This window comes from Coregonus clupeaformis, chromosome 13 (assembly GCF_020615455.1).
Source record: "Coregonus clupeaformis isolate EN_2021a chromosome 13, ASM2061545v1, whole genome shotgun sequence".
In the NCBI taxonomy this organism is placed as follows: domain Eukaryota; kingdom Metazoa; phylum Chordata; class Actinopteri; order Salmoniformes; family Salmonidae; genus Coregonus; species Coregonus clupeaformis.
Window position 1 is genome coordinate 27,422,001 of NC_059204.1, and position 27,616 is coordinate 27,449,616.

At 42.5% G+C, this 27,616-nt stretch overlaps 1 protein-coding gene across 4 annotated transcripts; it reads right to left on the bottom strand.

The window, feature by feature from the left end:
• Positions 1-1,111: 1,111 nt before the first annotated feature.
• LOC121579998 (neuroligin-3) lies at positions 1,112-26,437 on the bottom strand. Of its 4 annotated transcripts, XM_041895061.1 has the most exons (8): positions 26,221-26,437; positions 21,978-22,660; positions 21,106-21,165; positions 20,519-20,569; positions 18,857-19,006; positions 17,788-17,973; positions 4,784-5,573; positions 1,112-3,423 (listed from the first exon to the last, which is right to left on the bottom strand). In XM_041895061.1, exons 2-8 carry the CDS (start codon positions 22,459-22,461, stop codon positions 2,568-2,570), a joined length of 2,577 nt encoding a protein of 858 aa, XP_041750995.1. In that variant the 5' UTR covers positions 22,462-22,660; positions 26,221-26,437; the 3' UTR covers positions 1,112-2,567. The 4 variants fall into 4 exon arrangements, with proteins under 4 accessions (XP_041750995.1, XP_041750996.1, XP_041750997.1 ...); XM_041895062.1 differs by lacking the exon at positions 21,106-21,165; XM_041895063.1 differs by lacking the exons at positions 20,519-20,569; positions 21,106-21,165.
• Between the last annotated feature and the right edge of the window lie 1,179 nt (positions 26,438-27,616).

The following is a 27,616-nucleotide window of genomic DNA, read 5'->3' on the forward strand; positions in this document are numbered from 1 at the left end:
ATGAATCTGACTTGTGCTTTTGTCTAACCAACAATAGACAGACCCCCAGCTCACAGAGCCAGATCTTAAAGACACAAAGTCCCTTTTCAGCCGCCGACCATCACTAATGCAGCCCTGGGTTCAACATTAGGGACAGTGCAGGGGTCAAAGACCCTAATAATGAGTTTACACTTGCATTTCAGTCACACTCATGCATACCAAGTTCACACAAAACACAAAAAAACACAAACACTCTTTCTCTGAGCAATTGTATTAATATAAGATATCATTTCCCAATGTTTTTGAGCATACAATATAGCTCAGTATTTGAATTATTTATTTTATCATTATTGCTCATCTTTATCAAGGGTGTTAATAATTTCAGACCCCACTGTATGTGTGATCATCATGTGTGCTGGATGCCTGTTGGAAACTAGATCAGTTTGTGGGCTGCTGCATGGGCAGTTCATTCTCTCTCATTGGCCAGGCTATTCATGGTCTGCATAGTATATGTGCTGCATGTCTGAGGCACGTAAAGGACGCCACATGGTAAATTAAAGCAGACGCTGGCTAGTGGGTGTGTTCGGCTCTTCAGAAAACACAGAGATATGAAGAATATACAGACAAAGGAGCAAAATACAAGGCAGGCCATGGAAATGCCACTGGACTGTCATTGAGGAAGTAGACTAACAAGGGGACATTGAGGGCTGGGTCCAGCTGCTGCTCTCCCTCTCCTCCCCTCCCGCATCCCTCCATCCCTGACCCAGTTGATGTCAAAGCCCACTCCTTACAATGTTCCCAGTGTGCAGCAGGAGCAAACACCACACTGTCTTTTTGGAGTGCGCCTGTACCCTCTTATCTTCTTTGGCTTTCCTCCTTTACAGCCCATGACCAAATTATCCTCATACAGTTACAAATGTACCATATATTACAATAATATCTGATCTCAACTGGGCCCAGTCAAAATGGAGCATTGCCCCGCCGAAGCCCAAAATCTAAGATGAATGTTTTTCTTTGTTTGCGGTTGATAAATCCTGTTGATACGGTTATGTAATACAATTTAATAAGATTGGCCATTTAGACACATCTGACTCATTATAAAGATGTTGATGGATTTTGACAAGACGACCACTCCGTTCCAAACAAATCTTTAATCAGCCCATTGATATTGAACAGTAGTATTAGTCAATTTTGTTCTATGATAGTATCAAAGAAAGCAAGGTGATAATGATTCTCAGAGGGATGTGTATTCTCCCAGAATAATACTGTGAAGTGTGCCCATTACATTCTCAGAGGGATGTGTATTCTCCCAGAATAATACTGTGAAGTGTGCCCATTACATTCTCAGAGGGATGTGTATTCTCCCAGAATAATACTGTGAAGTGTGCCCATAATGCTTCAAAATGTTTTATGCTCCAAAATCTGTGTTTTGTGTAAATGGGATGAAGCGTATAGGTGAAATTCAGCTTGCTTAATCTGCAATAGTTTATACATACAATGTCAATACCTTTATATTCATATAAACAAACAAACAATAATTTAAAAAAGTGCTGGTCTAAGTTTATTCTGTACAAACAAGCCAAGCCAATGGAATCATATCAGTTGGTTAGAGTAGGTGCCATCTTAAGCTATTATATTTTTGTAATAAAGCAAAAGTTGTATTCTCACAACGTGTTTAGCAAAAGAAGACACAGTTAACTGAAAATGAACAAAGGTATTTAGACCGGCGACCATAGATCGGAGTACAACACTAAATATGATGAAAGGCAATACTTCAAACAAAATGTCAAACAAATGTCTTAACAATTTACATCTTTACATTACACTTCAGAGTGTAAACACACGCGCGGGCGCACGCACATACTGTATATAGGGGTGATATATTGTGCATATTCAAATATAAATATTATTGGATAAGTGTGATACTTTTACTACAAATTGTAATCAATGTTGTAGTAAAGGTTCAAATGATCACAGTCACATAGTATTTCTGCAATTCTTTAGTCAGTAAAAAATACCCTTTTAAGTTGAGTGTAACATGAGAATATGTATAAAATAGCTTAATAACACTGATTTTCTGTTTTTTACAAATGTCATTTCAGTCAGTGATGAGTCCAGATGCCACTTGTTCCACACAGAATTGTTGAAGATCAAAACAGATATCATAGTAAGAAAAAAGCTTCCCATACAAATCCAACTGTACAAACATTATGCTGAGGTCGTACAAGAGAAAGTTCCAAAAAATGTTACCATCAAAAGACAAGAATGGGAAATAAAAAGCACTTTCTCGTTGTAACCAGCTCACAAAAGGCTTTTGAAAATGATGCTTAAAAAAATGACACTGCTTCTAGACCTCCCTCTGTGAGGGAGAGGAGGCAGTAGTATATCGGCGGCGATTCTGCACCCTTTGACCAGAAAAAGCTTTGCATGGCTCTTGCAGTATGAGCATAAATTCAAACCTATCTTACCCACGGATCCCAACCCAACTACTGCTATGTTTTAATTCATGTACAGCACAGTTCACCCCTCAGCTCACCTCTACAATCTCTGTCGACTGTGGTCTGTATATCTTCTGTCCCAGGTTAGGTCTATACCCGGGTGGTGGAGTGGGAGTGGGGCAGGACTGTGGAGTTGTACCCGGCTGGGAAAGTGCTGTAGGGGTGCATGTTGGGCAGGCCCATCAGGGAGTTGGGGATCAAGGTGATGTTGTTGGGCGTCATCAGGGGGATGTCGTCTGGTGAGCGGCGCAGGGTCAGGGTGTAGTCCATGTTGGGGGAGAGGTGCAGGGGGTCGTGAAGGCCAGGGAGGTCGTGGAGGTCATGGAGGTCATGCAGAGTGTCACACTGGTTCATCTGGCTGCTCTGGGTCATCTGATGGGACAGGCTCTCGTCGGTGGTGGTGTGGCTCACGTCGTTGCCGTTGCTCTGCCGCTGGGGGCTGGCCTGCTGGGGGCCAGCGTGGCCATCCTGCCGGCTGCGCTTGTCCTTACGGTAGTAGAGCGCGGCGAAGGCCAGCACATTGAGGAACAGCAGCGAGGCGCCCACAGCGATGGTGACACTCAGCTCAGTGGAATAATCTCTGGGGTTAGCCACGATCAGAGGACCCGTCTCCTCCCCATCCCCGTTACTGCTGTGGGCCGTGGAGACAGGCGGACGCTTGGTGGTGCCGGTCCTCTTGCCGTTGGAGTTGGTGGTGTCCTGGGGAGGGACCTTAGTGGTGGTGGAGGTGTAATGGAACATGTCGTGGAGGTTGTACAGGTGGGGCACCAGATGCTTCCAGAAGGCTACCTTGGTGGCGCGGTAGTGGTCGCGGATGCGAGGCTTCAGGCCAATGTGCAGGTACAGCTGGTCATGGGGGTTGTACTTGGACCAGGCCACCTCCTCAAAGCGGTTGGCCTTGGTATGGATGAACTTAGTGTCCTGGGGCACTGGCTTGTTTGGGTCACTGCAGACACGCAATGAAGACAGGGGTCAAAGATAGGGCATCATTGATAACATACATAGAGAAGTCATTCTTTCAATTGATTCATTATCGGGGAGGTCAACTAGCCTCGCAAAGCCGCTGATCCTGCACGGATATCCATTCAGCGTTTAATGTAAGCTCGCGTGATCGGCAGCTTTGCGAGGCTAGATGTCAATAGGCAAGTTTTGGTTGATATAATGTCACAGTCTTTCTTCAAGTGCTCAGCATTCCCTACATCAGGGATGGGCAACTTTGATCGGGGTGGGGGCCACAAAAAATCAGAACTCATCATGAGGGGCCGCAGTGGCTCGCGGTTCTGCATACCCACACATGCAGTCAGAGCCGGTCCTAGCCTTTTGGGGACCCGAAGTTAAATTGTGAGTAAAACACCTTGCGAGCAAATCATTTTAGTGGCCTCCGTCTTGACAGCGGAGAGAAAAAAAGTATGTTTTAGAGTAAATTTCCTGCAATTCTACACATTTCGCCATGGGGCGTACAGAACATTTTGCAGTTGTATAACTAATTTCATGCAATTCTACTCATTTTGCCATGGGGCTGAGAGAAATATTAGCAGTTTTACAGTTAATTTCCTGCAACTATACACATTTTGCTATAGGGTGGAGAGAAATGTTTTGAATATGATATCTGAGTGAGAGTGACTAACAAAATCAATGGGGGCCCCCCGGTCGGTAATTTGACCATGAGTACTACAAGTTTAGATAACTGGCTAGACTAATTTACCAATCTAAAAAAAAATACCTGACACGGGCTAATTAAGTGACTGTCAGTGACTGACATAAAAAGAGAAACTGCTGATGCACAACCAAATTTCGAAATTGCACCTTGTGTATTCTTCTATTCTAACTCTCAACATTAAGTTGAGACCCCGCCAGTTGCCCATCCCTGCCCTACATCTTTCATTGCAGCACATCCAAAACCCACTTTCTACTGAGCATCGGTTTCTAGATCTGGGTTTACTGTAACATCATTTTTATAGAGACGGTGGAAATGCTCTGTTCAGAGAGGTGCTAATTCTGCTGTGACTTAAGCAGAGGTGTAATGCAGCAAGGCTCCATTTTTAGATACATGTGAAGTGCGTCTATATGTCTATAAATATTGGTTATTCTGCACAGGCTTCAATACGTCTTTGAATATGATTAGGAATACTCTTACCATCTATTATTTATAGCACTTTTAGGCAAATACAGGGACACAAATGGGAAATATTGTGAATGAACTACCCATCATTTTACTATACAAGCATACCACAATCAAGCCTAATTTGGGATGAACAGAATGGATCCTGTCCGAGTCTGACCAGGTCTCAGGGTAATGTACTCACCCACTCTTGGCGAAGTTGGTCCAGTAGGTCATGACTACAGCGCTGAGCATGATGTCATTCCTGGAGAAGTTGCACGGGAACAGGTCAGTGGCTCCCACCATGGGGATGCCAAACACATAGGGCACCTCGTCCCCGTGGGCTGAGTCTGACCACACAGGCTTCATCAGGCTCTGGCAGTGGTGGTAGAATGCGTAGAAGTATGTGGGTGAGCCGTAGCGGGCGTGCAGGTCAGCCGTCACCACCGAGGGCTCCACCCACTGGTGGTCAGTGAACAGGGCGACTAACGTCTTCCTTCTGGTCTCCGGGTTGTCCCTGTCAGCCCAGTCTGTGTACATGAACTTGATGGTTTCCCTCAGAGTGTCCTTCCCCTCCGGGTAGCCATACAGGCTGTCTACGAAGTCCGACACGGCAAAGTCAAAGTCACTGCCGGACACGCCATCCTCCAGGTCCACCACATTCTCCACGAAACGCAGCCCCTCCCCCTGGTTGACGCCCAGCATGATGTCATAGTTGAGGAACTCGCCCTGCTCCATCAGGATCTCGGGGTCGTCGGGGATGACGTCACCATCAATGACTGGGCCGAAGGCTACGTGGTAGCGGGCTGGCTGGATGTCTTGCTCCACCAGCTCTCTGGCACTCTTCTTCTGCAGGCAGGACACCATGTCCAGGGTGTCCAGCACATTGCAGCCAACCCTCTCAGCCAGCATGCGGGTGTACTTGACAGGCTGGTAGTTGACGGCCCAGCTGGACAGGGCTGAGCCACTCTGGATGATGGCTCTGTGGAACAGGCCTGGGGAGATCACGGCACAGACAGACACAAACACAGATCAGATGAGTGCTGTCTGGTCAACAACCATCTGATACAGTCCATTTGTAGGACTGCAGTATATCATATTGGTAGCTTCATAGGATCTCTATCTAGGTTCTGATGATGCGAGGTCAGTTTTTACCAGAGTTTTTTGTGCTTACTGCATAGTTTTATCTGCGATGTTGAGAGACAAACCTCATCAACGTCCCTTTTTAAAATCATAAAAATGTAATTTGGGTCTGTTCAATCTGTGCATCTCAGTTAATTGTCATTTTCCTTAAAATGTCAGATAAGTCCTTAAATAATATAAATGGAGAGGATGGAACTCTAAAAATCATATTTATTCTAATTGATAGTGTATAATTCCAAATGAAAAATAATGCTTAGTAAGTGGTGGATATGTAACATTGGCTACGCTAAAAAGGGATTTGAATTAAACTCTCACTCAACACAAAGGCACCATATTTGCATACAAATTTGAGGAAACTCATCTGTGAGAGCACTGCTTTTGGGAAAGATTAAAATTCAGTGACTCCACTGTGAATACACACAGTAGCATTGTTGAAAACATCACTGTTAAATGAACCTTTAAGATTACATTTTAAGAAATTAATTTTCAGCCTAACTTTGTCCAGTGATCTTGATGTGGACTATCTATCATGCAATGAGCTCTCCCTCTATTTCTCTCTCTCTCTGTTCCAGTAACACAATCCTCCCTCCGCTCACACTCGCAGCATGCCCATCAGAACCAGGCGTAATGGAGGTCCGTGGACAGCCAGGCAAACCAAATAATGACAGAAACCATGCTCAAAAATCAATAGTACATCAGGGAGTGTAGCAACTGATAATGTAATAAAATGGCAATAATGTAATAGCTGCTAATAATGTAATAACTTTTGCATTTATAATGTAATAAATGCTGATAATGTAATAAACTGCCAATAACGTAATAAACATTCTGAATGCATAACATAATATCATTTTTGCTCATAATGTAATAATTATCGCATTGTGTTGATTATTACATTGACGTGGGTAAAAAAAACATTAAGTGTTATAACCAATAATGTAATATTCACTCCTTTTTTATTTTCGTGCATATCAAGTGTCATGCTTCAGTAATAGCTGACTGCACACCAAACCACATTCCTGAATCCTAGCTCTAAACCTGACTTTAGCAGTAATATCAAGACTTTCAAATGACAAATTGACCCCCAATACACAACCACAACCAGTCAGCCAGTCACCTGTATAAATGAGGGAGAGAGAGAGTGTGTTTTCCTTCATGCTATTTTCTTTGTGCAAACTACTACTAAAAACTCAACTGATATGCAATGTTTTTAATAGATATAACCCTGCAAACAAAAATGAATCGTTAGGATGTCCCTGGAACGTCACAAAATGGTCCTCTAAAGTGGTAAGGATGTGTCATGGTCCCCTGGAGGCTTTCTCTAGTTTCCGGTTTGTCCCGGGAACGTCTACCCAGGACACGCACAACCCTTGTTACTGTTGCTAAGGCCCTGATTGGTGAACCACTGATCCATTCACAGCTTTGTCTTTTGGCAATGTTAGGGACACCCACCCAGGTCAGTAGGTTTCCACTTTCTTTAAAGGTTATCGAGTTTTTCAATTTAAATTATGATACAAAATTCTTGCAACCAATAGAATGTTATATACAGTGGGGGGAAAAAGTATTTAGTCAGCCACCAATTGTGCAAGTTCTCCCACTTAAAAAGATGAGAGAGGCCTGTAATTTTCATCATAGGTGACAAACAAATTGAGAGAAAAAAAATCCAGAAAATCACATTGTAGGATTTTTAATGAATTTATTTGCAAATTATGGTGGAAAATAAGTATTTGGTCACCTACAAACAAGCAAGATTTCTGGCTCTCACAGATCTGTAACTTCTTCTTTAAGAGGCTCCTCTGTCCTCCACTCGTTACCTGTATTAATGGCACCTGTTTGAACTTGTTATCAGTATAAAAGACACCTGTCCACAACCTCAAACAGTCACACTCCAAACTCCACTATGGCCAAGACCAAAGAGCTGTCAAAGGACACCAGAAACACAATTGTAGACCTGCACCAGGCTGGGAAGACTGAATCTGCAATAGGTAAGCAGCTTGGTTTGAAGAAATCAACTGTGGGAGCAATTATTAGGAAATGGAAGACATACAAGACCACTGATAATCTCCCTCGATCTGGGGCTCCACGCAAGATCTCACCCCATGGGGTAAAAATGATCACAAGAACAGTGAGCAAAAATCCCAGAACCACACGGGGGGACCTAGTGAATGACCTGCAGAGAGCTGGGACCAAAGTAACAAAGCCTACCATCAGTAACACACTACGCCGCCAGGGACTCAAATCCTGCAGTGCAAGACGTGTCCCCCTGCTTAAGCCAGTACATGTCCAGGCCCGTCTGAAGTTTGCTAGAGTGCATCTGGATGATCCAGAAGAGGATTGGGAGAATGTCATATGGTCAGATGAAACCAAATAGAATTTGGTAAAAACTCAACTCGTCGTGTTTGGAGGACAAAGAATGCTGAGTTGCATCCAAAGAACACCATACCTACTGTGAAGCATGGGGGTGGAAACATCATGCTTTGGAGCTGTTTTTCTGCAAAGGGACCGGGACGACTGATCCGTGTAAAGGAAAGAATGAATGGGGCCATGTATCGTGAGATTTTGAGTGAAAACCTCCTTCCATCAGCAAGGGCATTGAAGATGAAACGTGATGAAAATGATCCCAAACACACCGCCCGGGCAACGAAGGAGTGGCTTCGTAAGAAGCATTTCAAGGTCCTGGAGTGGCCTAGCCAGTCTCCAGATCTCAAACCCATAGAAAATCTTTGGAGGGAGTTGAAAGTCCGTGTTGCCCAGCGACAGCCCCAAAACATCACTGCTCTAGAGGAGATCTGCATGGAGGAATGGGCCAAAATACCAGCAACAGTGTGTGAAAACCTTGTGAAGACTTACAGAAAACGTTTGACCTGTGTCATTGCCAACAAAGGGTATATAACAAAGTATTGAGAAACTTTTGTTATTGACCAAATACTTATTTTCCACCATAATTTGCAAATAAATTCATTAAAAATCCTACAATGTGATTTTCTGGATTTTTCTTTCTCATTTTGTCTGTCATAGTTGACGTGTACCTATGATGAAAATTACAGGCCTCTCTCATCTTTTTAAGTGGGAGAACTTGCACAATTGGTGGCTGACTAAATACTTTTTTCCCCCACTGTATATGGGGGATACAACCTTCCCAGCTCTGCAGATTTTGCTGCGAAGAGACAGAATCATTAGATCATTTGTTTTGGTGCTGTCCATATGTAGCTTGTTCAGGAATGGCTGAAGAATTGCTAAATTTACCTGGAGCTAACTCTGCAAATAGCACTGCTGGGTGATTTAAAAAGTCATAGTCAATCGATTAATAATATAATAATACTCTTAGCAAAAAAAGGTATATTTAATTTACAATATGTAGAATCTATGAGAATAGAAAGGTTCAGAACTTTTGTGAAACATCACAGTACAGTTGAAAAATATATGGCAAATAGAAAAAAAACTGGATGGTGTTCAGAGATAGAGTGGAGCTGAAGGATGGGACTAAAAACAAACAGAATATAACTATTGTAAACTATACTGTGTCAGTAAAATGTATATAGTATGTATAAGCTGGAAGTAGAAGCCTAAGATAATGTAGGGTTAGGGGAAAATAATAAAGAAAAATATATCAAAATTATACATTTTATATATATATATATATATATATATATATATATATATATATACACAGTACCAGTCAAAAGTTTGGACACACCTACTCATTCAAGGGTTTTTCTTGATTTTTACTATTTTCTACATTGTAGAATAATAGTGAAGACATCAAAACTATGAAATAACACATATGGAATCATGTAGTAACCAAAAAAGTGTTAAACAAATCAAAATATATTCTATATTTGAGATTCTTCAAATAGCCACCCTTTGCCTATATGACAGATTTGCACACTCTTGGCATTCTCTCAACCAGCTTCATGAGGTAGTCACCTGGAAAGCATTTTAATTAACAGGTGTGCCTTGTTAAAAGTGAAGTCGATGAAGTTGAAATACCTTCGCCATAAAATTCAGGCGGTTGACGACAACATCCCTCATCGAATATTCAACACCACTCATCTTTATAGCCGAGTTGTGCCTGTTGTTCACACGCGTATCTGCCCTCTCATCAGCTTGAATGGTCCCACCTGATCTCGCTTCCTCCCGCCTGCCTTCCATCTTTGCGGACATGTATTTCTATTGCTAGAGCGGTCACTCAACCATCTTGTCAATATAATGGATAATCTATGACCATACCCTTCTTTGACGGTTTTGGTGGTGTTGGTGGGGATTCGTCAGGCGGTGTGGGTGGGGGCTACGTGATTATACTGTATGATTCACTTCACTGACCCTCTTGTTTTTTGACTTTGTTATGAACCCATCAAACCAAATATGGCCTGTTGTGAAACCAGCTCGTTTTACAAAGCCAGGCAGTGGAAAAACATTTCAATTGATGCTTTTTGTATGTCTAAATAATTGACTTTCTCCCAGTGATTTTAATTATTTTATCGGTCTTGATCAATGCTTGAAAAATGCATGATATAGAGACTGAGTGGGTAGTCTGTATGTAAACCACAGTATGGACGCTGGCTTACGCAATCTCAGTGAGAGCGGCCTAAGCTGGCTGTGCTGCCGTTAGCGCTGTGGCCTGGTGTAATAAAGGGCTGATTGATTAGAGGAGAGGAGGTGGTGTGTGTGTGTGTGTGTGTGTGTGTGTGTGTGTGTGTGTGTGTGTGATGTAAAGGCACAGATGCCACTGTTTTTGTTATAGATTGAGTGGCATTCCTTAATTCATTCACAACCCACCTTCCATCTACTCCGGTGAGGGTAAGAAAAGATATCAGCAAATCCCTCTGAAACGCCAGGGGTAAATTAGTGAGTGTAAAACAGAGTGAGGTTTAAAGACTGTTGTATTGATTAATAGATACTGCACAATATGTGCTGTGTGTACTTGTCTTGATGTATAAATGTAAATAAATAAAGTTAAATTGATAGATACTGTAGCTAGATAGATAGTTAGACTCCATCCATTCACTACCTTGAATTTATAGGCGTTTCTGTTAAACGGGTTCACTCTATAAGAGGCAAAGCTTTTAGTCTGATTAGATTGACGAGAGGAGAACCATAGCCATCACTTAACTATACCACTACCCCCACCACCCTAGCCACATATCCAAACACTTCACTTCCTCTGAAGGACTCAATTGCACTTGATATAGTAGATGATAAAGATGATAGATTGTGATGAAACCTAAATTCATCCAGATTTAGTTGAGGATATGGGTTGCATAAAGTTAGAACTAAAGCACTAAATATTTTATTTTTGCATAAAAACGTCAAGGTGAAGAGAAAGGCTGATCATACAATAGATCTGTAGAAACAGAGTGAATAATGCCACTTCCCTGAAGCAAGACTAGAGAGCACAACACATTTATGTTAATGCTCCACATGAAGCTATATTAAGAGATCAAGTACCAGATAAAGTAGTATCTAGTATGTGTCTGTGATAACTACAGGCTGATGAATCACTGGGCCTGTGTGTGTGTTTATTATGCAATGGAACTACACTGAACAAAAATATAAACGCAACATGTAAAGTGTTGGTCCCATGTTTCATTAGCTGAAATAAAAGATCCCTGAAATTTTCCATACCAATAAAAACCTTATTTCTCTCAAATTTTTTGCACAAATTTGTTTACATCCCTGTCAGTGAGCATTTCTCCTTTGCCAAGATAATCCATGCACCTGACAGGTGTGGCAGATCAAGAAGCTGATTAAACAGCTTGTGCTGGGGACCACTCTAAAATGTGCAGTTTTGTCACAAGTGTCTCAAGTTTTGAGGGAGCGTGCAATTGGCATGCTGACTGACACCAGAGCAGTTTCCAGATAATTTAATGTATATTTCTCTACCATAAGCCACCTTCAATGTCGTTTTAGAGAATTTGGCAGTACGTCCAACTGGCCTCACAACCACAGTCCTCGTGTAAACACACCAGCCCAGGACCTCCAAATCCGGCTTCTTCACCTGCGGGATCATCTGAGATCAGAAACACGGAAAGCTGATGAAACTGTGTGTCTGCACAACCAAATAATTTCTGCACAAACTGTCAGAAGCCGTCTCAGGAAGGCTCATCTGCGTGCTCGTCATCCTCACCAGGGTCTTGACCTGACTGCAGTTCGGCTTCATAACCGACTTCAGTGGGCAAATGCTACCCTTTGATGGCCACTGGCACGCTGGAGAAGTGTGCTCTTCAGGGATGAATCCCGGTTTCAACTGTACCGGGCAGATGGCAGACAGCTTGTATTGCGTTGTGTTTGCGAGCGGTTTGCTGATGTCAATTCCTAGAAGCTGAAAATGTCCCAGTTCTTCCATGGCCTGCATACTCACCAGACATGTCACCCATTGAGCATGTTTGGGATGATCTGGATCGACGTGTACGACAGCGTGTTCCAGTTCCCGCCAATATCCAGCAACTTCGCACAGCCATTGAAGGAGGAGTGGGACAACATTCCACAGGCCACAATCAACAGCCTGATCAACTCTATGCGAAGGAGATGTGTCGCGCTGCATGAGGCAAATGGTGGTCAAACCAGATACTGACTGGTTTTCTGATCCACGCCCCTACTTTTTTTTAAAGGTACATTATATATATAAAAGTATGTGGACACCCCTTCAAATTAGTGGACTCGGCTATTTCAGCCACACCCGTTGCTGATAAGTGTATGAAATCGAGCCCACAGCCATGAAATCTCCATAGACAAACATTTGCAGTAGAATGGCCTTAATGAAGAGTTCAGTGACTTTCAACGTGGCACCGTCATAGGATGCCACCTTTCCAACAAGTCAGTTCGCCAAATTTGTGCTCTGTTAGAGCTGGCGCGGTCAACTGTATGTGCTGTTATTGTCAAGTGGGTAGGGCGGCAGGTAGCTTAGTGGGTAAGAGCGTTGTGCCAGTAACCGAAAGGTCACTGGTTCTAATCCCCGAGCCGACTAGGTGAAAAATCTGTCGATGTGCCCTTAAGCAAGGCACTTAACCCTAATTGCTCCTGTAAGTCGCTCTGGATAAGAGCGTCTGCTAAATGACTAAAATGTAAATGTAAATGAAAATGTAAGTGGAAACGTCTAGGAGCAACAACGGCTCAGCCGTGAAGTGGTAGCCCACACAAGCTCACAGAACGGGACCGCCGAATGCTGAAGCGTGTAGCCCGTAAAAATGATCTGTTCTCGGTTGCAACACTCACTACTGAGTTCCAAACTGCCTCTGGAAGTGTAACAGTGTTGCTTCCATCCCTCTCCTCACCCCAACCTGGGCCTGAACCAGGGACCCTCTGCACACATCGACAACAGTCACCCTCGAAGCACCGTTACCCGTCTCTCCACAAAAGCCGTGGCCCTTGCAGAGCAAGGGAAACAACTACTTCAAGGTCTCAAAGCGAGTGACGTCACCGATTGAAATCCTACTAGCGCGCACCGCTAACTAGCTAGCCATTTCACACCGGTTACAGAAGCAAAGTTAGCACAAGAACTGTTCGTCTGGAGCTTCATGTAATGGTTTACCATGGCCAAGCAGCCGCACACAAGCCTAAGATCACCATGCGTAATGCCAAGCATTGGCTGGAGTGGTGTAAAGCTCGCCGCCATTGGACACTGGAGCAGTGGAAACGCGTTCTCTGGAGTGATGAATCACGCTTCACCATCTGGCAGTCCGACGGACGAATCTGGGTTTGGCAGATGCCAGGAGAACACTACCTGCCCCAATGCAGAGGAATAATGGTCTGGGGCTGTTTTTCATGGTTCAGTCTCGGCTCCTTAGTTCCAGTGAAGGGAAATCTTAATGTTACACCATACATACCCAGACTATTTGCATTGCCCCTCTTTTACGCTGCTGCTACTCTCTGTTTATTATCTATGCAGTCACTTTAATAACTCTACCTACATGCAGGGGCGGTGTGTTCATTAGGGCGATATGGGCGACGCACTGCCAAACGGGAAAAGGAAGGGATTTTTTTTCTAATCAATTATATCACGGCAACAGTAGTTATCAGTGTTCTAATCTAGACGTCTGATCTGCCACTAAATGTCCAATCAGGCTAAAGTCGTGCTTCAAATGGCCCCGCCCCTTTTGGGGCGATTTCAGTCAGGTTGAAAATCGCCCCAGAAGTCTCTCATAGACTCTCATGTAAAATCTTTTTTTTTCAAATATCAGAGCTTTCAATACAATCTCTATGGGTTCCGGGAGGGCTTGCACTTACACGCTTTCGTCATACGTAACATAACCATGAACGTAACTAAGAAAAGAGCGGGTAGCAGCGTCAATCAATTCACGTACTACTGTCAAGATGGCTAGCGTTCAGTGCAACTCGATTGTCTCTTTGAAAGAAGCTCCTTTTTGTCGGCGAACAACTCAAGATAAATTGGCAACGAAACAATTAGGACCTCCCAGACCAAATTTAATAATTCAACAGGTTTCTACTAAAGGGGGAAAGTCCTACACCCGAGGATTTTCCAAAAATTGGTACGAACGAAAAACCTGGCTAGCAGGCTGCGATGTAGCTAATGCAGTCTTCTGCTACCCCCTGCTTACTCTTTCACCCTGAAGGCGGCACGGCAGACAGCACCGCTTGGACAGCGACTGGTGTAACGGACATGCACCATCTTTCAGAAAAGATTAAGAAACATGAGCTGTCAAAGACCCACATGGATAGCTGTTTGAGATTTTCTGCTTTGGGGAGAGTGAACATTGCCACTCAACTGGATGAGGGATACAGGCTAGCTGTCCGCCGTCACAACGATGAGGTTAGCAAGAACCGCCACATCCTCAGCCGGCTAATCCAGTGTGTGAAGTTTTGCGGAGTGTTTGAGTTAGCTTTGCGAGGCAAAGATGAAACTGAGGGCTCCACCAACCCTGGTATTTTTCTTGGACTTGTCAACTTTGTGGCACAATTAGATGAGGTGTTTTATGGAAATGCATATTGTTTATGCAGTGTTGAGGAATGTGAAAGAACACCCTTGATTATTTTTACTGTGATAACTTATTTTGCTTTTGTAAGCCAACACTTTTGAGATCAGTCAATTAGTGCTTCTGGTATTGACTTATATGCTGCCCCTGTCTTCATGTTGTTGCTGGACATATCTTTTTTAAAATGTGTGTAGGTCACCTAAATCATCAGAAAAATTGCCCCCCCTGAGAATTTTTTCAGGAGCCGCCACTGCCTACATATACATATTATCCCAATTACCTCGACTAACCGGTGCCCCCGCACATTGACTCGGTACCAGTACTCCCTGTATATAGCCTCGCTACTGTTATTTTTACTGCTGCTCTTTAATTATTTGTTACTTTTACTTCGTATTATTTTATATTGTATTTTTTTGTGATTTGTTTTGGTATTCTTTCTTAAAACTGCATTGTTGGTTAAGGGCTTGTAAGTAAGCATTTCACTGTAAGGTCTACACCTGTTGTATTCGGCGCATGTGACAAATAAAAATTGATTTGATTTGATTTGATTTACAATGACATTCCAGACGATTCTGTGCTTCGAACTTTATGGCAACAGTTTGGGAAAGGCCCTTTCTTGTTTCAGCATGACAATGCCCCCGTGCGCAAAGCGAGGCCCATACAGAAATGGTTTGTCGAGATCGGTGTGGAAGAACTTGACTGGCCTGCACAGAGCCCTGACCTCAACCCCATCGAACACCTTTGGGATGAATTGGAACGCCTACTGCGAGCCAGGCCTAATTACCCAACATCAATGCCAGACCTCACTAATGCTCTTGTGGCTGAATGGAAGCAAGTCCCCGCAGCAATGTTCCAACATCTAGTGGAAAGCCTTCCCAGAAGAGTGGAGGCTGATTTAGCACCAAATGGGGGACCAACTCCATTTTAATGCCCATGATTTTGGACTGAGATGTTCAACAAGCAGGTGTCCACATACACTACATGTATCTGTGACCAACAGATGCATATCTGTATTCCCAGTCATGTGAAATCCATAGATTAAGGCCTAATGAATTTATTTCAATTGACTGATTTCCTTATATGAATTGTAACTCAGTAAAATCTTGGAAATTGTTGCATGTTGCGTTTATATTTTTGTTCAGTATACAGTGCATTTGGAAAATATTCAGACCTCTTCCCTTTTTGCACATTTTGTTACTTTACAGCCTTATTCAAAAATGTATTACATTGATTTTTTCCTCATCAATCTACACACAATACCCCATAATGACAAAGCAAAAACAGGTTGTTTGTAAATTTATTAAAAATAAAAAACAGAAAGACCGTATTTACATAAGTATTCTGACCCTTTGCTATGAGACTCCTAATTGAGCTCAGGTGCATCGTGTTTCCATTGACCATCCTTGAGATGTTTCTACAACTTGATTGGAGTCCTTCTGTGGTAAATTCAATTGATTGGACATGATTTGGAAAGGCACACACCTGTCTATATAAGGTCTCGCAGTTGACAATGCATGTCAGAGCAAAGACCAAGCCATGAGGTCGAAGGAATTGTCCGTAGAGCTCCGAGACATGATTGTGTCGAAGCACAGATCTGGGGAAGGGTACCAAAAAATTTCTGCAGCATTGAAGGTCCCCAAGAACACAGTGACCATTCTTAAATGGAAGAGGTTTGGAACCACCAAGACTCTTACTAGAGCTGGCTGCCCGGCCAAACTGAGCAATCAGTGGAGATGGGCCTTGGTCAGGGAGGTGACCAAGAACCCGATGGTCACTCTGACAGAGCTCCAGAGTTCCTCTGTGGAGATGGGAGAACCTTCCAGAAGGACAACCATCTCTGCAGCACTCCACCAATTAGGCCTTTATGGTAGTGGCCAGACGGAAGCCACTCCCCAGTATAAGGCACATGACAGACCGCTTGGAGTTTCCCAAAAGGCACCTAAAGGACTCTCAGACCATGAGAAACAACATTCTCTGGTCTGATGAAACCAAGATTGAACTCTTTGGCCCGAATGCCAAGCGTCACGTCTGGAGGAAACCTGGCACCATCCCTATGGTGAAGCATGGTGGTGGCAGCATCATGCTGTGGGGATGTTTTTCAGCAGCAGGGACTGGGAGTAGAGTCAGGATCAAGGGAAAGATGAACGGAGCAAAGTACAGAGAGATCCTTGATGAAAACCTGCTTCAGAGCGCTCAGGACCTCAGACTGGGGCGAAAGTCAACGACATTTACATTTTACATTTTAGTCATTTAGCAGACGCTCTTATCCAGAGCGACTTACAGTTAGTGAATGCATACAGGTTTTTTTATATATATTTTTTTTATACTGGCCCCCCATGGGAAACGAACCCACATCCCTGCCGGCCAAACCCTCCCCTACCTTGGATGACGCTGGACCAATTGTGCGCCGCCCATGGGTCTCCCGGTCGCGGCCGGCTGCGACAGAGCCTAAGCACACAGCCAAGAAAACGCAGGAGTGGCTTCGGGCCAAGTCTCTGAATGTCCTTGAGTGGCCCAGCCAGAGCCTGGACTTGAACCCGATCGAACATCTTTGGAGAGACCTGAAAATAGCTGTACAGCGATGCTCCCCATCCAACCTGACAGAGCTTGAGAGGACCTGCAGAGAAGAATGTGAGGAACTCCCCAAATAAAGGTGTGTCAAGCTTGTAGCGTCATACCCAAGAAGATTCAAGGCTGTAATCTCTGCCAAAGGTGCTTCAACAAAGTACTGAGTACTTTGGGTGTGAATACTTATGTAAATGTCATATGTCCGTTTTGATTTTTAATAAATGTGTAAAAATGTGTAAAAACCTGTTTTTGCTTTGTCATTATGGGGTATTGTGTCATTATGGGGTATTGTGTCATTATGGGGTATTGTGTCATTATGGGGTATTGTGTCATTATGGGGTATTGTGTCATTATGGGGTATTGTGTGTAGATTGATGAGGGGAAATTAACAATTTAATCAATTTTAGAATAAGGCTGTAACGTAACAAATGTGGAAAAAGTCAAGGGGTCTGAATACTTTCCGAATGCACTGTATATATGAAGGCGTCGCCATTGGGCATGCGATTCACTGGTGACTATCCCCATCCCCCCTCCCCTGTCTCTCCAGGTTGAGTCTTGGTCTTACCCTCAGAGTGGTGGGACAGTGTGAGCAGGCTGACGCAGGAGGCTCCAATCCCAGATCCAAAGACAGTGATACGACCCGGGTCTCCTCCAAAATAGCCGATGTTCTTGCTGATCCAACGAAGGGCTTGGATCTGGTCCAGGAGTCCATAGTTTCCTTTAGCTGCCTGGTCACCTGTACTGAGGAACCCTGGAATGTACAGAAGAGGATATCAGTGTTATTTAGGTTATTTCTTTAACACTTTTATCTGTGGTTCAGCATACCATAGCCGCGGGAAGTAGTTTGGAGGTGGTACATCATTCTCAGAACATCATTCTTCTCCTCTACCTCCACAACCCTCTTCTGTTTCTGACACCATTGACCCTTCTCATAAGGACACTCTTGCTGCACGGCTCCTTGAGTTGCAACCTGTCCTTTTCTCCACTATGCTGTGTGTATAGAGGCAGTCTACCTTGGGGCAGAGCCAAGACAGAACCAGTATCAATCACGGAGAGGGGGGCAGATAGATGAAGTGTTACAGCTGCGATGTCACTCCTACAAGAAAGATTCTCGACCTTGGCTGTGACTCCTGCATCCCTTCTTATTTAAATCATATAGGCTGCCAAAAGCGCTCAATCTCTCTGCAGGTTAGATAAATTCACCTCCCCCCCAAAAAATTGAACAGTAATTGAAACAGTGTTTTGGAATATTGTAGCTTGTATATGAAGTAGAAGGTGATGGATATTCACAACCATTGCCCGCTGACTGAGGACATTACATTGTTGCATTTCTAATCTTACTCCCTCATCAATACAATATCAACATACTAAAAAATACCTGGGATTATACATTATACATCAGGAGAAAATGAGTCATATAGCAAGTCAAAGAAATTTAACAAATTCATAAACTCTGGTGGGGAGATCCATAGAATAACATATTAGAAATCTAACTTTAACAGGATCTCTGTTGGGAGATCAACGTTATGCGAAGAAGAACATTTCTCAATCCTATGCCAGTACTGTATGTACTCTTCTAGGCTGAAAATCATGTCCACAAACACCATTCAGAGACAGTAAGAGGATCCCATTACCTAGTACTCCGACCCTGTAGTTGAGAGTGATGACGATGACATTCCCATAGCTGGCCAGCACACTCCCATCAATCATGTTCCCTGTCCCCTCCATGTAGGATCCTCCATGGATGTAGACCATCACAGGCCTAGCCTCAGTGTCCCGAATGTCTGCAGAGAGAATCAGCCACTTACGCTTAGTACAGTAAAGCTTTACAGGCAAGGTAATGCAATGCAACATCAGAATACTGTAACCCCTCTCAGAAACTAGACTCAGCAACATTTACACCACTAAAGCTGAAGGTAAGCTCAAGGTAATGGCATCAATTTTAGCAGATGTGCTTGGGTGATTAGGGTCGTGGTTGTGACGCACCAATGGAGACAAGAATGCAAAGCAAGGATACTCATCATACAGGCCGAACAAGGAACGTGCAGTAGAAAAAATTAAATAAAATATCTATATATTATGTCAAGCTCACTCTTTTGCCCCCACAAAACTGTGTTCATACTAGAGCCATATACTACTATTCTATTATTAGCAATACTTTTTACACATCTAGTATCTCTAAAGTGGTTCATACTATATTTGCTCACTATGTGTTCAACAGAGCATGCTTCTTCAGGCAAGGTGGTGGTTTTTGTGCATTTGTCATATTAGTGGTTAAATTGCAGTACCTGACTTTCTCTGCATCTAAAACAACAACAACAATTTGATCTAGTTTGTTGGTCAGAATAAGGCATATGACCTGAATTGTAAGTTCTATGTCAACGTGAGAGGCGTGAGTTGCCATAAAATAACAAAGACACCAATCTCCTGAACAGCACGGTATGTAGTGAATAGTAATAGCTTCATCCTCATGAGTCACTAGTACGCTCTTCCCATGAGACCCGCAGAGTGTAGTGGAGGAGACTTTGAGATAAGATGCAGTTGGTTATAGACATCACAGTCTGTGATCCCTAGAAGACACAGCAAAATGGTCACTTTTCAAAACATGAAGCGGTACTGTATGTGTGCATTTATTGCACTCACATTAAATGTATAGTGCTGAAAAAAATAAGCTCTTTGTTGATTGGTTTAGGCCACGGGAAGGCAACCCTGTTCCTGGAGAGCCACAGGGTATGCGTGATGTTGCTTTAACCGACCTGAAAGACCAGGTGTGATGAAATGTGTCTATCATTTAACTGACAAACTGATCTAATTGATCAGTTCAGTGATTTACTAAATTCAACACACCTGGTCTTCCAGGTCGGTTAAAGCAAAATCCTGCATACCCTGTGGCTCTCCAGGAACAGGGTTGCCTTCCCCTGGTATAGGCACAAAGAGACAAGAAATAACCCATTGAACAAATGGAGTACAGTACATTTGGGATCAATGACAAATCGACCAGCATACCTACATTTGTCTTCAGGGGGCTGTTAGAGGGCAAAATAAGATTTAATTGTCCCAAAAAAATCCATGACACAAAAAATACTGCAGATATGATATGTCCAGATCAAATCAATTAAGAGTGAAATAGAGAAGGTGCTGAGAGATTCAAGTGACTTATTATTGACTTTGCATGCCAACTGATAAACTAAGGTTTAACTACTTCTGAAGTGTAAAAGGTTTGTCAAGAAATCAAAGATCTGTGGAAATATCAAAAATTTAAAAGTTGTGCATTAAACTTTGAGCACCAAAAATACCTTCACTGTCACTGTGAGAGAAATCCGCTCCTTGACTCTTGATTTGGGTCGCTAGGATTCACATAGAGGGAGGAAAAAACAAGAAAGAACAAGAGAATTCAAAAATAGCACGATTGACCACCAAGGAAGGAAATCAGTCAAAAATGGCATTACTGTAAAAAGAATGAAGCATGTCTGTTCTTTAAGCAGAGGGAGGAAACATGATCTAGTCTCCTTTTCCTTGTCTTGACTCGTTCAGAAAAAATAGGCTATTTACATATTGTACCAACAGCATCTTTTGAAGTCAATATGTTGATTTGTTTATAGATGGTTTTCCAATCAAATAAAATATGAAATTGTATAGAAATAAATGTGTTCTTCAAATAAAGATGTCATGGGTGGATGTTATTGTGTGGAATAATCTTACTCTCAGGAACACACTTCATCTCTGAACACACACACACACACGCACACCTCTGACCGACATTTATCGGTGTCTGCTGTGTTTAACTCTGTTTAATTTTCAAAGACGATGATGTTGTGATCTTGGTTTTGAGCCGACTCCCAAGTCAGTCTGCTCCTTTAAACTCCTTTGTTAGCTTACATACCTTCTTCTCTACATACTTTCTTGTTGGGTTTTCTGGCACATTCCTTGGATATTCTTTTGACTGAAAAATGAATGAGAGACTACAAAATAACAGAAGACTCTGAAAAATTTAAGAAACATGCAGGCACCCAACTCCCAACCAGGTCCACTTTGAATCACCTTAGGAACTAAAGGGAGGTAGTGGGATAGGGGGTTAGAGATATTAATAAAATAAAATCATAATCATAATCAATTCACAATGTTGTACACAGTCCATTTTCACATGTACTCTGTCTGTATATTGTGTGAACCCTAATACTGTACAAAAAAATTAAGGAACGGAAATGTGTTCATCAATCACAAAAGTGTTTACTGGAAATCAAGCAGCTCTGATTTTGTCCAGTTAATATTGATCTACAGATCCATAACATAAAAATATATAATTGTATTGCACCACAGATTCTTACACTGTTAAGGCGCTCACATTGTAAACAACAGACCTCTAGCGCACAATAATAAATATTTCATCAGCCTAACAAATGTTTGAATCTCATTTATCACACCTATTGGCCTATTCCCAGTAGTTAGGTTAGGAAATGCTGTAGGCTATATTCTGACTTTAAATTATTAGTTGTCTGACACATGAATAAGTTTTATATCAGTGTGTGAATGCATTTTCCTCTTACAGAACACAAGGAAGGGAGCCAACACTTAAGGGGTGAAGAGTAGTTGATGACATGACTTTGGATGGGAAAACAACTTGGGGTGGCACAAATGGAATGCACAATGATAACTACTGCATGCTCTAAACATGATGATCGCAAGGTGACAGCAAGGCCAATACAGTAAACAACATGGATTGTCCCTTTGGTCTATTTTACCCGTTCCACTCACCATCCTCTGTTGGAACATAGATGTTTAAATACAAACAGTCTTCGTTCTGATCCTGAATGTAGTTGGCCACTGTGTCCAGGTTATAGGTGAACCATATGGGCATCATGATCTCGGGCACTGTGTTGCGGATGTTCTGAGGGCACACAGGCGTGAAGTGGGTAGCATTCTTGATCCCTGACCAGGAGGAGGGCTGCTCTGGGGGCATGAAGCGCTTCTCCCCAATGGGAGGGGCAGCGTACGGCACTCCAAGGTACTGGTCAATGGGTTTAAGGACCTCACCTGGCACTGCGACCCGGAGGCCCCTCAGCTTCCCAAACTGGGTGTTCACAGTTGGGTTGAAGTTCTGGCTGGTCACCACTGTGAATTGCCAGTAGGAACATAACATCCACAGTAAAAGAACACGGCGGGCGGCGATGGTTGCGGTTCCTCGCCGATTTGATAGGTGTGCAGGCAACCGATGGTGCCTGAACTCTGCCAACCACATGGTCTGGGCAAGTGAGTGCCCCTGCACCACGCCAATGTACACTCAAGTGTCCTCTCAACCCTTATGACCTACTGTATTCCACTCAACCAGGCATTACTCAACCTGCCCTGGGCTCCAATTGTAACTAAAAACAAATAAACAAAGGCCAGGTATTTACTCATCCCCAGCTTCAACTCTCATTGCTGTTCAGAACCCAGAGCTGCAAACAAGAGAGACAAATGGTTAGGTGAGCAAACATCGAAATCAGCGTTTCAACAAAAAAGTGTGGGTTGCTTACTGCAATGCCCCTGAGTATTCTGATGGGACTATGTTGGCAGATTAATTGAAAACTGGGGCTTCTAGATATATAATGCTAGAGTAGCTCATCATCCGTATGCTTACACAGAAGATTGGCTCCCTGTAGAAAACCCACACAATCATTTCAAAGCAATCTAATCGCTTGGGAGAACTCAAGGGACCATTTGAACACACTACTGTGGTGAGTGAGTGGTAGTGTTGTCTGTAATCCAGCAGAATGTGAATGTAAATATATGCAAATGTTAATATCACAGAGGACATACTCATTGCCCTCAATTGTCTTTATATCTCACAACGATATCGCCAGGGATAAGCATTACTCTACAAACAGGCGATATAATTTCCAGCATGTTTGGTGTTAACACCTCTTCATGGTTCTAGTGTGGGCTGACATCACCATGGGGAGAAGATTTGAACTATCTGAAAAAGCATCTGCATCAATGTAGGCGGAATGCTGTGTATGCTGCAATGCATCTGGAAGTGAGGGCTTTAGTGTACTGTACGTTCACTTTCTCTCATGTAAAAGGACAGTAATGAATCTTTGAGACAGAAATGTTTTTTAAAAAGCCACTCCATTAAGAATGTTTGTTCGGGGTCAATTCAGTATTAAAGCATTAACGACACTGATGTAACCTTGGAGTGGAAGGATGGAAAGCTGTGATGGAAGTACAGTGCCATACAATCATGTTCTTTCTCATGTGTATAGTTTAGATCAGGTATAGGCAACTGGCAGCCCGCGGCCCCCCTTTTGAAAGGCCTCGGATCAATTTTAGGAGCTCAGTCAGGGTCTCAACTTTAGAGTTAGAATAGTAGAATACACAAGGTGCAATTTCGAAATGTGGCTGTGCATCAGCAGTTTTTCTCTTGTCATGTCAGTCACTGATAGCTGACATGGGATAATTGAGTGACTAAATTTTTTTTGATTGGTAGGTTAGTCTAGCGGCCAGCTATCTAAACTTAGTAATCATGGTCAAATTACTGGCCGGAGGGCCCCCATTGATTTTGTCAGTCAGTCTCACTCAGATATCATATTAAAAACTGCAAAGATTTCTCTCCACCCTATGGCAAAATGTGTAGAATTGCAGAAAACTTTCTTTAAAACATTTGCTCTACACCCCATGGCAAAGTTTGTAGAATTGCACAAAATCAACTCTAAAATGTAACACATTTCTGTCCGCTGTCAAGAGGGAGGCTGCTATAATGTTTTGCTCGCAATGTGGTGGATGTGGGTACGCAGACCCGAGAGCAACTGCGGCCCCTCATGATGAGTTCAGCTTTTTTGTGGCCCCCATCAAAGTCGCCCTGGTTTAGATCCACAACAGCATGACAACAACAACCCTTCAGTAAAACAGCTAATATAATAGTATGAAAATAGTGCAACAGTGTTGCAGAGCCACAGGCAATAGAAACAGAGAGTAATGAGCCTCCTGGGTCATCAGGCTGGGTACTTGCTTGTCAATATGGATGACTCCAAGAACGTGCAAGAACAAGCTTGTTTCCCTAAATCAATTTCCTTATCTTGTATTGCTAGACCAACGTATTGAGGCGCCTGAAAGTCAAAACTACTATTTTCTGGAATTAACAGATATTGATTCGATCAAAAAAACGGAAATATCTCTGAGTCCTCTAACTCTTCAAAAGTGTACGAGTTGTGTTGTGAAAATATGACAGCAACAGCTTTAAAAATATATATCAATAGCAAAGAGTAATACATGTAGGCCCATGTGTAATAGTATAACAGTAATCCTTCTACACCCTTCCATAAAATAAAAATGGGTGGTTGTCCCACTGGCTATCCTAAGTAGAATGCACCAATTTGTAAGTCGCTCTGGATAAGAGGTCTGCTAAATGACTTACATGTAAATGTAAATGTGTGTTCATGTGTCTGTGGGTGGGGGGTAGTCAATCTCTATCATGCCTCATTATCACCCATATAGGGTTATGTTTCTCTTTTTTCTTTTCAACTTGTGCAATGATTGCAATTTATTGCACGATGTATGGATCGAGAAAAAAGGCTAAAGGTTGACAAAGTAAGCCTTGGCTACTTATTCTTTGAGCAGGTTAAGCATTTCTTCAGCCGTTAATTAGGAAGCCAGGCAAAGCTGAAGACGTGTATTCCCTCAACACATAGGATTGTGTTTAGACCAGCAGGGGAGATCGAAGAGTCTTCACGACGAGACATGAATACGAATAGATTACAACACCACTGTCTCTTGTAGGTGCCATGCTGTGAGAGCTATCTGATGCGCCTAGATTGAAAATAAAGACATTATCCTGAGTTCTCATCATCCTTAGATTAAAAGCATCACTTCAGAATACTGACATGTCAAAGTCTTCAATTTAGCACTGCCGCAACATGTCCTATTTTCCTGAGCTGTGCGCAATTCTCAGTCCCAATAAAAACGCTGTTGATCCACAAAACACAGAGAGAACTTGGACAATGGTCATTTCCCAGTGCACTTGAACTGTCAGGGTAGGACATGCATTCGAATAGTAAAATATGCCCAATGCATACAATTAACCATAAATTAGCTACACTCACAACTGATGTGTTAACATCACGAATAGAGGCTACAAATGTTGCAATTATGGGCCAAAACTGGGCAACAAATGTATTCATGCATTTGGATGCATTTGGAGAAAAAAAAACATGGTTTAGGGCCGTTATTGCGGCGACAGGCCCACTAATGATATCAGTAGCTCTATAGGCTATGCCAGTCATAAGCACCATTACAACTACAACCCAAATGACAACTTGTTATTACTCTACACGGGGAGTCTAATTGGACACACATAACATGCTTTGACATCTCTCCTAAATTGGTATGAATAAATCCCAATTGTATCATACCGACTCCAAGGTAGCATCAGCCTGTGGCGGTTGGCAGAATGGTGATGGGTAAAAGATAACGAGAGTACGGCGCAAAGCGTAAAGCAGTCTCTCACTCCTCTGAGGTGCTATAGCTAAAATCCGGAGCCCTTGCAATTTATTAATTGTTAGTGTTAATCCTTTCAAATCGTTCGATTAGTCTAACTCGTTTTAATGTAAATACTAAAGCATGCACAGTTACATGTCAAGATAATGATAACGTCACAGTACACCTATTTGAAGGTGAGCTGGTGGCATCGATTCACCAGTGATGTAGGTAGGCAACGATGCGTTAAAATTTCAGAGTGAATAAGAGACTGAAAACCAGACGTTAAGACAAAAGACGAAGCCACTTCCCTGCTCCTCCAAATAAACACCTAGGATGGGGTAGATTAGCCTAATAAAACGTTGCAACTGTTTAACCTAATTATCACATGCAAAACATCTCAATATCACCATAATATAATTAAATTCAGTTTAAACATACTACAGTTAAACATCACATAATGAAAAGAACAGCCCCGATCCTGCTATGTGGTGTAGTAAGATCTTGCCAAACCTCCGTCTCATGGAAATGGAAATGTTCGACTCACCTGCTCTACCGGAGGCTCCTCTTCATCCCGGGCTTGTTCTTCTCCATATCACTTCGTTTTCATGGCACTGCAATGATGATCACATTTTTTTTTTTTTTTATAAAATCGAATGGAAATATTTTGCTTTCAATTCATATGTTCTATTTTGTCTTCTTGATTAAAATTAATATCTTAGCCCTCTCGTTTTGTGCGCGCGCAGCTCGTTCACGACGGCAAGGTCAGGAGCGCCCACTGCCTTGCGCGTTTCTAGGCAACCATGGGGATACGCGTGAGCGTAATAAGAAAAGGGAATGTATTTGTAACATGGTCTAATCAAAATGATGCATATTTTATTATAATGATTAGGATATTTAGTACCTAACGCATCAGGTAGCCTATAGACTAGAGTTATGGCTTTCCCTGGGGACCTTCGTGTACGAAAGACCGTGATGCAGACTCAGGTCTCACCTAATTTAAAATTCAAATATGGGTCTAAATGTAGGCCTATGCTATGTGTGTGTGATAAGCATAACCAATGCTCATTACGGATAGGCTCATGGAATTAGAATACTAATAATTTAATAGGATCTCTATGGATAGGCCTATAATCTGCATTCTTCCTGACAATAAATGGAAATCATTTGAAATGATTCTGCACATTATGCTAAAACCATCTCAATGATTTAATGGAAAAATGGTGCAGGTAATGAATAAGGAATTCAGCCTTTAATTGGATTTCTATTAAAATATTCACATGTGAATGGTCTAATATAGCCAAATTAATTGTAGCCTAGTAAATGGTGAATAGTTGTAAAATAAGTTCCAAGCAAGAATAGGCCTGAGTAACATGTTCTCAGCATCACCCACCCAAACACAGAACTCCCTATTTGTGATATCTGGTACTAAATTGGACAGCTCCCTCTTCTGGTGAGTTTACATACCACAGCCATCGAGTGCCACTTCAGTGGGAAACGGTGTTTTACAATCACAAGAATGCTTCCTAGGAGAGAGTCATTTCACATTTATACATGTAAGATATCACATAGCTGACAGTTTTGCAAAGCTAGATGAAAGAGAAATGTCGTCTCTCCAGAAAGTACAATGCAGAACAATCTGTACTTTGCTGTACCCTGTATATTTTTATCATCGATGTGCATCAATGACTTTTATCCATTGCCTTATGTTTTGACCATAACCATTGAGAATGCACTGTCGGACTCCTCTCTCACGCCCTAGCGCCAGGCTCCACTCAACTACGCAACCTGGTCTCAGAGCAGTTCGTATTATTCTGTATGTAAAGCAACCTGGTCTCAGAGCAGTTCGTATTATTCTGTATGTAAATCCGATATACTTTTTTAGTATGATATGTTACGAATTCTATCTAAGTGGCTAGGTGGCTAATGTTAGCTAGCTGGCT

Bases quoted from the DNA above. Each gene is read 5' to 3' on its own strand.
- LOC121579998 (XM_041895061.1), bottom strand. From the start codon at position 22,461: ATGTGGTTGGCAGAGTTCAGGCACCATCGGTTGCCTGCACACCTATCA. The intron at 17,974-18,856 runs GTAATGGGATCC...TGTACATTCCAG, and splicing joins CTACAGGGTCGGAGTACTAG to GGTTCCTCAGTACAGGTGAC. The intron at 5,574-17,787 runs GTAAGACCAAGA...TGATCTCCCCAG, and splicing joins ACTGTCCCACCACTCTGAGG to GCCTGTTCCACAGAGCCATC.